Genomic DNA, 10,565 nt, shown 5'->3' with positions numbered 1-10,565 from the left:
AGGATCCGGGCTACTGAACGCATAGAAGGAACATGTAATTCGTTCACAAGATTATAATTTTAAATAATTCTCCCAAGTTATAAAAGAATATGTGCCGCGTGCATTCAAATCAATTTTAATAAACATTTTTCAAAAGTGTCGGTTGAATGTATTTACCAGTGTAAACTGACGTATTTTCCCAAAAAGATTAAGTGCAGGTACTACACGTAATCGGCTGGCAATAGCTCCTTAGCATCTTAAGAAGTCTCGCAAGCTTGATGTCTTATCTGTTGAACAACATTTTTATTTATCTTGATCCCTCCTGTGGATACTATTCAACTACTTGTGATACATTTGATATTACAGTAAATGGTTGAATTATATTTATCTTTATGCTTCCGCTGTGCATTTATATATTGTGGTTTGACTATATGGTTGCCAACTACGTCACGGTAATCCCCCACCGGGCCCACCGGTGATACACGTGGAAATCGGGGTGTGACAACGATGCGTATTAAACTATAAATTTCTCAAAAATGTGTTTCAAATCAAGGGTTCCATCATTAGAAAATTGTTCGATTTCACGGTGAGTGGAGAAATTAGTGACGGAGAAACTGTTCGACACAAACATGCATTAGGAAAGAAGCATATAATGATTCCTCTCAATTGAATACACAGACATTTGCTTCATAGGACTCACTTGAATCGTCTCGGAAGTACTGAACAACCGAAATAACAGCTTCGGTTTCATCAGTTGCATCGTTTACTGTGGAATGCATCCTTATTTTTGTAAATCGCACAAACAAGCATGCCTTGAACGAGTCTAGAACACTCGTAATCCTCAACCGGCTTTGAAACCGGACGGAATCTATTAAGAAACTGTTCGATTTCACGGTGAGTGGAGAAATTAGCGACGGTGAAACTATTCGACACAGACATGCATCAGGAAAGAAGCATATAAAGAACCTTCAAAAGTTAGAGAATATACAGACTTCAAAAGTTTAACATATTTTATTAGCTATTATACCTCGTTTAATAGCAAGATAAGAAGGATGAGATATCGGCAGTTAGCTCGAAGAAGTTTCGCTCGATCAGGTGTTCCAATAGAATTCCCCTGTTAACAATGTCCTATTAATTGTTTCAGATGACATGCTTGGTAACAAAGAGGAACACTTTCTTCTTTTGTTCTTCAATCTTTGTTACTTGTTAATGTTTTGTTTTTTTCTACTTTTAGAAAGGTTTGACCACCTCACGACTGTAATAAAACGAAACATAATCCCAGATTGTCTAGATAAGAGCTTTTATCATGTGTCATATGTGGGACGGAATATATGGATGGAAAGCATGTTTTTGTTTTATAATTTTACAGACAATTTAGAGAAACAGAGAATATGTTACAAGATTCTTCGAGAATTAGAAAACGAGAAAATACGGAACGACAAGGGTGTTGGTCTTTTCTCCCACGTGTGATCCAGAAGTCGGTCTGGGGTGGGCATAAGATCCGTGGGCCCTATTGTCGGATCTGTGACTCCATGGAAGATGTGATTAAGGTAAGCGTGTCGTATCATGTGTCATGTGTCATAAAACAGAACATAATCCTAGATTGTCTAGAGAAGCGCTTTTATCATGTGTCATATTAGAGAAACATAATTTTACAGACGATTTAGAGAAACAGAGAATACATTACGTGATTCTTCGAGAATTAGAAAAGGAGAAAATACGGAACGACAAGGGTGCTGGTCTTTTCTCCCTACGTATTTTATCAAATGAACTGTCACGTGTGATTGGCACGTGTGATTATCGAATGACAACTTCAGGGGTCTAGTCCTAGCTAGTTTCTCCCACGTGTGATCCAAAGAATACGTTTCTCGGGTTCGCATTCGACACAACACAACAAAAAATAAACTTCAAAAAATCAGTGCCTTGATACGCATCTAATATGACACATGATAAAAGCGTTTCTTTAGACAATCTGGGATTATGTTCCACAAATTAGGAACCACATATTCGTGTGTAAAAGCTCAGAAAGATGACCGAATAGAGATGTGAATATACCCTTGGTAGTTGTTTACCACATGACACATGATAAAAGCGCTTTTTTAGACAATCTGGGATTATGTTTCGTTTTAACACGCCGCTTAAATCTCAGTTATGTCTCATTGCATTATGACAATATTGACAGGGATGCAGTCTTTTCTCCCACTGTGAAAACTTGAAAAATCTCACCATAACACATTGTAGACTGGTGGGTTTGAATGGTTTTAATATATTTCATATTGGACTATCTAGTCTAATACTTGAAAATGGATATGATCGTGTCAAGATCTTTATCTATCATGTCATCAACCAACTGCTTGAAATCCCTTTCGTTTCTCGGGTTCGCATTCGACACAACACAACACAACAAAAAATAAACTTCAAAAAATCAGTGCCTTGATACGCATCGTATAGGCCTGTACGATGCGTATCAACCCCGCCGCCAGACATAACCTGCACCTGTCAGTCTGCCATGTCTTTTACTTTATTTAAATACGCATCGTATAGGCCTATACGATGCGTATTGAATTGAAAAGGTGTGCGGATAGACAACGGGGGTGTGCCATTAGAAAACCTCTTTTCAAATCATTAATAATATTATTATTTAATTGATATCTAATTGTAGTTAATGATTATTAATAATATTATGCTATTATTCATATTAATATTAATTGAAATTCAAGATTGATGATTAAAAAAATTATTTAAAGTTTTTATTAAAAGAACACTTCAACTTTTTTTAACGGCAATTATCTATAATTTTAAAACCTATGATTTTAATACTTTTTAAAATGAATAATTGTGCTTAAACTTTTTCATATGATCTATAATTTTCATATTCCACATATTAGTTATGGTTTCAGATTTATTCTTATATTTCACTGTAATTTATGCTTAAGGTAAATATTATGAACTACTTAGATCAATCACGTATTTGTAAACGGATTTTTGTTTCTTTTCTTAATGGGAAGTGTTTGAATCTTATTTTTCATTCTTTTCAGGTTGTAACGGGTTCATATCAAAATGAGTGATTTTTTACGGGTCAAAAGGATTTAAGTCATGTTAGGACAACGTTTCAACACCTTTTGTGCATTCTATTTTTTTTATATATACACATTTTGTAATGTTTGATGTATTGTTTATGAGTAGCGAAAACATATTATCAAAAGTATGATATAAGATTTCTTTTTAATAAAACGATTAAGAATATTTTAAGTATTCAAATACTTTTGACACATTTGGTCATTTCATTTTTTTGTTTTTTTAAAATAAAACATGTTACTCAGTTGAATCTTTTTGATAAAATACAAATCTAATTGATATGTAAAAATGTAATTTCAATCCGATGATATATATATATATATATATATATATATATAGGAGAAGGATCCGTTAGGAACCATCCTTTATTGCGAAAACCGCGAGAACCAGTGTGAACACAAACAGTAATACCTAAAAAAATCTAAAAAACACTCAAAAAAAAAATTTTTTTACTATTTTTTTGGAAAAATCGCTATATTTCGTTTATAATAAAAAATTATCAAAAAAAATCGAGTAACAGTTATCCATGCACATGTGCATTTGTATCATATCTTTGACAAATTTCGTAATTCATTACAAATATTATACAATTGCACTTTCATTTACACTACAACGTGTAATGGACTATTTTTTACGTTAACAATATTAGAAATGCACATGTGCATCTATATGTATTAACATGAAATAAGATATGTTTGTACACTACTTTCTCTTTCATCTATTATTCCATCCATAATACACAAATATGCACACGTGCATTTTTGTCATTTCTTTGACAAATTCCGTAATTCATTGCAAATATTAGACAAATGCACTTTTATTTACACTACCATATGTAATACACTACTTTTTACATTACCAATATTAGAAATGCACATGTGCATCTATATGTATCAACATGAAATAAGATGTTTTGGTACACTACTTTGAATACATTTTTCCTTTCATCTATCATACCATCTATAATACACTACCATAACCCTTTACCATCCATAATACAATACCAGTACCTCCTACCATCCACAATTCAATATCATTACCAATATTTTCACTTTATTACATGTATATCAACACCATTTATACCATCCAATCAACATATTACATCATAAATTGACAACTTTAACCAAACCATCAACCACTAGATATAACTAACCAAAAAACATGTATATGGGCCTACTTCTCCATTCAAAATCACAAACTTTTGTAACAAAACATGTTATATCATGGTTATACCTAATGATGCACATGTGCATTTTGAATATTGGTAATGTAAAAAGTAGTGTATTACGGATGGTATTGTAAATTAAAGTGCAATTGTCTATTACTGATAACGTATTACGGAATTTGTTGAAGTAATGATACATATGCACATGTGCATGGATAACTATTACTCGAAAAAAAAAACTTTTTTTTTCTAACTAAATATAGCGATTTTTTAAAAAAAAAATATTAAAAAAATTTTTTTTTAGTGCTTTTGTTTTTTTTTTAGATTTTATTATGTATTCACATTGGTTCTCGCACAATAAGGGTGGTTTTCGCATGAACCTTACCCTATATATATAATCCATGTAGTACGCGAGGTTATAACCTAGTTATGTAATAAAACACCACAACCATATGGTACGTATGTCACAAACTATTATAAAAAAATATATATATATATATATATTGCATGCATTATTAATTAATAGATTAATAACTAACTGTCCATCTAGCAAGGTTTCAGAATCTTAAAAAGTTACGACAATAATAATACTACAGATGCAGATCTAAACTGACTTGATCTGTAAAGCTTACAGGCTTTGATTCATGCATATATAAACTCCGAGAACTAGACCCAGTGTTGGCATAGTTCAGTAACCCGCGGTTAAATGCGGTTAAATTTTGCACACTCGTGGGAAACGTCGTTGCACCCGATGGCCTGCCGTAGATAGGTGTTTGATGGGAGGTGTGTGATGCTTTCTCTCCATAGAACGACTTACTACTGTTGTTGTGGTTAATGATGCTGCGAGTATTAGATGAGTGGTGGTGATAGGGTGGTGATGTGGTGGTTGTGAGGGGGCGGTTGTGGTGGTTTGGGTAAGAGATGTTGTTCATCGTGAAGGATTGGATGTGAGTACGTTTGGCGTGTAATCGTTCCCTTCGGTGTGCATTTTGATGGCCGCCGAGGGCTTGGGATGTTGAAAAGTTTCGGCTGCAATAATTGCACTCGAAAATTCGATGGCTTTCTTTGTTTTCATGGTGGATGAGGGTGGCGTTGGCAATGGCAGTAATAGCAGCAGCAGTAGCAGTAGTAGTGGTAGCAGTGACAGTAGCAGCAGTGACAGTAGCAGCAGTAGTAGTAGCAGTGACACTGTCAGTGGCGGGTGAACTTGAGTCGTTGGTGATAATGATGGTTGGATCATTACCACAAAATTCTTTTCCAAAGAGCCTAATGGAATTTTCTTTAGGTGGGGTGAGTGGAAGTTGAGAAGATAATTGTATGTTCATTAAATCATGAGGTTGTACATATGATTTTTCCATCAAGGATGTGAGACTATAACTAGTAGTAGTTAAAGAAAGATATATAGTGATTGTGGTGGCGCACCGCGGTGGAAGTTGTGGTGGTTTATGGTAGAGGGGATGGTGGCGCTGAAAAACAAATGAAGAAAGTTGGAAAGATCGAATGGACGTTAGCTTTTGTTTTGTATGTGGAGTGGGAGAGTATATAAGAAGGAAAATGAGTGGTTTAATGAGTCAATGTCATAAATCTATGTTATTCAATTTCAGTCTTATATTTGCATCACGTAAACATGTGTGAGAGAGATAGAACATAAATAAAATCGAAATAATGGAGTTTAATTTTTCAACTATCATATTTAATGTTTCTTTAATTTAATTTACACTGTAACCAGCCCTTTCAAAATTTCAAAAAGCGGTGAGGGATTTTAGTAAATCATTTTAACAATAATAACAATAATAGATAATAATAATATTATTAAATAGTATTTTATATTTATATTTATCCATATCTTTTTTTTCCTGATATTTCATCATAACCAAGCAAATGATAATGTAAAATAAACGTTATTTGAAAATAAAGCATGTTGTTTACACCCATCTACATTTACCAAAGTATAAAACAATTAAAAAAAATTCTTAAGCTAAACTTCATTCAAAACAACCAGAAAGCCAACCCACCCCGAAAAAAATGAGGGAAACCGAAAAACACAATTCGACCGCTATTTACATCAAATCAAACCCATACTATTCTGAACGTTTGATGAACTTATCCTTAGACCTATTTTTATACCACAACCATCCGAGAGACTTTATACATATCATCTATAGTTTCTTCAAGTTTTACATATATCATCTATATATATCATCCGAGAAACTTTGGCGAAGCAGATCAGACCCTTTAGCAGCGACAAATGACGCCATTATTTCCACGTTTTCTTGTAGTGTTTGCATTTTGTTAAATTGTGATTGGCAGATTCTACCCTTTGGTCACCTAGAATACAATTATTTCTACCATCCATACTGTTAGGGCATAGATTTTTTTAATTATGGATCTAATATTCTGAGGTGTTGCCTGGATTCAGTTATCCTAGCGGGTAGTGCAAGAACTCAGAGGATCAATGATCCTTATTATTATCTATGGTTTCTAACAATTGTTCTCGATATTTTCTTATGTTCATATGCAGGATATCAACGAAGTGGACTGAGTCTTAGCTGGAATCTCGGGGATAATTCGTTAGAGCACACGGGGCGGTCTTAACCATAATGCGTGAAACAATTTATAACGCGTGGAACTTTCCAAAATCCCACCCCGCCATTTTCTATAACGCGTTATACAATCACGAAATCAAATTTTCGTTATTTTTATCACGCCGTTATTGTTTTATTTTGTGAGGGTAGTTGTTGGTTGGGGGGGAACTGTTGGGTGTGGTGGTGAGTGATGACCACCCCCACTAAAAAAGGTTGTGAGTGATGGAAAAATGGTTGATGACATGGCGGAACTTGATTGGTGCTTGTGAGTGATAGAATTCTATCACTAGTGACCACCCCCTCCCCTTATAGATGCTGCACGTGCTATTTCCACAATGGTCAAAGGGAGTGAACGTGGTCTTGCATGATTTTCGGACTTAGTTGTTAGTGTTATTCAAAATGGGTTGATCAAGTGTTAGTAGACACAATTCACACTCTCGCATACACACGATACGAACCAGAAAACTCACCAACACTCTTAGCAATCAGTTGTAATACGCTTGATCAACATCCAAAGTTGTAATATCTTTTGATTGTGCAATATAGTTGGTAGTGATAGTTTTCACTACCCGAGGTTTTGTGCCGACGATCTACTAGTGATCAAGGGCTTTTCCTCGTATAAATCTGTGTGTTCAATTATCTTATTTGTTTTACCTTCATCTCATCATCGTTAATCACCTAAGCACTTTACCTCACTTTACAGATTTGGTTACATTATCCTTATCAGATTTTTGACCAAAACACATACAAATATAAATAATAATCAATTTTCAGCTTGGTGAAATAGCTCATCACTTTAATATTTAATCATTTATGATTCCTTATGTATATCATAACCATCCGAGAGACTTATACATATCAACTATAGTTTCTTCAAGCTTTATTTCCTTGATAGAGAAATACTTCTCATTTCTTGTTTTCTATATCCACCAGCAAGCAATAACCGTAATCCTTAAAGAAATTTCACTCTTACGTACCCAAGCTTAAATGCTTATTTAACTCCAATAAATCCTTATGTATATCTATTTTACATGTCAATCTTAAAAATTGTTAAAATTCAAATATATATATAATCAAACATTAAAACCATTCAACGATTGAAGCATTAATTATTGACAACATTAATTATCTCTCAAACTGTTTATGAAGGTTTAGAATAGTCAATTTATTCTTTGAACTACCAATCATGAAGACAGTGTCGGAATGCTCATATTCTGTATGAATATTAGTATATTACTTTTTAGTTTTGAGCAGTGTTCTGAAAATTGTATCTCATAACAGGTTAAACTGGAAACCAGAGGCGGAGGATAGTGGGTGCTCGGGGGTGCACCCGCCCACTCCAATATTTCGGTTAGAAGTGTACAAGTTCCGATTTTTGGTCTGAAAATTTTAAAATTATATAGAATCGCCCCCCAGATTATTTTTCCTAAATTGTATATTCTAAATATTTATAAACTTTGTATATAAATGATGGGTAATTTGGTAAATATATACTTTGTTTTATTTGGAACTATTATTATTTGACCTGATTTGAATCGTGTAGGAACCGTTCGCGTAATTGGATAAAATAAAACAAATTTTTAATATTACTGATTACAATACAAAATGAAGAAAGCAAAAAAAAAATACAATACAATTACAACTGAAATAAACCAAAATACAAGAAATGGAGTAGAAGCAGAGGGGCTGAGTCACGTGTTCAACACGCTTCCCTTAAAACAATTTGAACATTCCATTTTGGGCATAGCCCTTGCCTACATACGTTCCTCGTTTAGTTAGTACAAATTGATCGCTCTCAAAAACTAAACGAAATCCAAACTTGTTAAGCAACCATCCCGAGACTAGATTCTTGCGCAAGTCTGGGACATACAACACGTTGCTTAGAGTGAGCTCCTTCCCTGAAGTCCACTTCAAGATCACCGTTCCTTCACCCATGATGTCAGCGGTGGCTGCATTTCCCATATACAGCTTCTCTTCTCCAGAAAGCGCCTTGAAGGTGGTAAAGAGACTTTTGTCTGCACAAACGTGACGGGTCGCGCCCGTATCAACCCACCATCCTTTTGGAGTGTTGGTCACAGTATTGACCTCATCCATCATTGCGCTTTTGTCGGAAATCATTGCCACCAAAGGCATTCCGTCTTCATCCACCATGTGCGCACGCTCACGCTTTGGTTTCTTGCATTGGTTAGCCCGATGCCCCGGCTCGTCACAGTTGTAACAAGTCCCTTGGAACGTTTGAGGTTTCTTTTTCACAACCCCTTTCTTCGGTCCAAGGTTGCTAGCCTTTGCTTTCCCTTTCCCTTTGTCCTTTTTCCCCTTGCCCTTCGCGCCCTTAGAGGATTGCCCATGCTCAACCAGATTTGCGCTAGCACTAGTCTGCGCAACGCTGCCTTTTAGGGCATTTCTATTGTCCTCTTCAATCCGAAGACGAACAATAAAATCCTCTATAGTCATCTCCTTTCGTTTGTGTTTAAGATAATTCTTAAAATCAACCCAACTAGGAGGTAACTTTTCAATCATCGCTGCCACTTGGAATGTCTCGCTAAGTGTCATGCCTTCCGCAGAGATGTCATGAAGTATAATTTGGAATTCTTGGACTTGATTCATAACTGTTTTAGAATCAACCATTTTGAAATCCAAAAAACGGGCTACCACAAATTTCTTTGTGCCAGCATCCTCCGTTTTGTACTTCTTGTCTAATGCATCCCAAAGGTCTTTGGAAGTGTTGACGTTGTAGTAAACATTATACAACGCATCCGACAACCCGTTTAACACATAGCCTCGACAAATAAAATCCGAGTGCTTCCAAGCCTCTACCGCGCTCAGAGCCTGAGCGCTAGTCTCCCCTTCCGCAGGTTGGGGAGCGGATTCAGTTAAGAACCTCGCAAGGTTCATGGTGGTCAGGTAGAAGAACATCTTCTGCTGCCACCTCTTAAAGTGTTGACCCGAAAACTTCTCGGGTCGTTCAGCGTGATTGGCCACTGTGGACGCTCCCACAGTGGTGGCGTTAAGGGGGTTTCCCGTCACAACATTTGTGGTGTTGTTGACGTTGACAGTTTCGTTCGACATGCTGAAAAAATTAAAATATTAAGAGTTTAGTCAAAAAATTCTGATTTACGCAAAAACCAGAAGTAAACAATTAAATTTTAATTTTTACCACAAATTTACTGTTTAGGCTTCTAAGTCCAACTTTGAAGACCAAAACAGAAAATTTTAATAATTAGAACTTACTGATTGGCTTCTAAGTCCAACTTTGAAGACCAAGTCAGAAAGTTTTAGCAAATTTATAGGACAATTCTGATGTAAGCAAAATTGTTTTCAACCAAAGTCGCTCCTTTGAAGAAGAAAACAAAAAAAATCTGTTTTTAAAACACAAACTGAGTGAAATCAAAACTGGTTTTAATCACAAACAGAATGGTTTTGATTACACGAATGGTTTTAAAAATTTGTTTTAAGATTGTAGGAACCGTTCGCGTAATTGGATAAAATAAAACAAATTTTTAATATTACTGATTACAATACAAAATGAAGAAAGCAAAAAAAAATACAATACAATTACAACTGAAATAAACCAAAATACAAGAAATGGAGTAGAAGCAGAGGGGCTGAGTCACGTGTTCAACACGCTTCCCTTAAAACAAATTCCGAGTCTCCCAAGAGTACTCGTTTTGTTTCCCAGGGTACAACAGCCGGAGCAGTAGTACTGCCGGAATTCGCCTACAACCCGAAGGTTACCTTGAAAGCTGCAAGGAGAAGAT

At 35.3% G+C, this 10,565-nt stretch overlaps 1 protein-coding gene across 1 annotated transcript; it reads right to left on the bottom strand.

The window, feature by feature from the left end:
* Positions 1–4,749: 4,749 nt before the first annotated feature.
* LOC110940096 (zinc finger protein 8) lies at positions 4,750–5,784 on the bottom strand. The gene has a single exon (XM_022181659.2). It carries the CDS (start codon positions 5,578–5,580, stop codon positions 4,813–4,815), a length of 768 nt encoding a protein of 255 aa, XP_022037351.1. The 5' UTR covers positions 5,581–5,784; the 3' UTR covers positions 4,750–4,812.
* Between the last annotated feature and the right edge of the window lie 4,781 nt (positions 5,785–10,565).

The sequence above is a fragment of the Helianthus annuus genome, chromosome 1 (assembly GCF_002127325.2).
Source record: "Helianthus annuus cultivar XRQ/B chromosome 1, HanXRQr2.0-SUNRISE, whole genome shotgun sequence".
NCBI classification, from domain to species: domain Eukaryota; kingdom Viridiplantae; phylum Streptophyta; class Magnoliopsida; order Asterales; family Asteraceae; genus Helianthus; species Helianthus annuus.
This window is presented reverse-complemented; position numbering and strand designations above follow the sequence as displayed.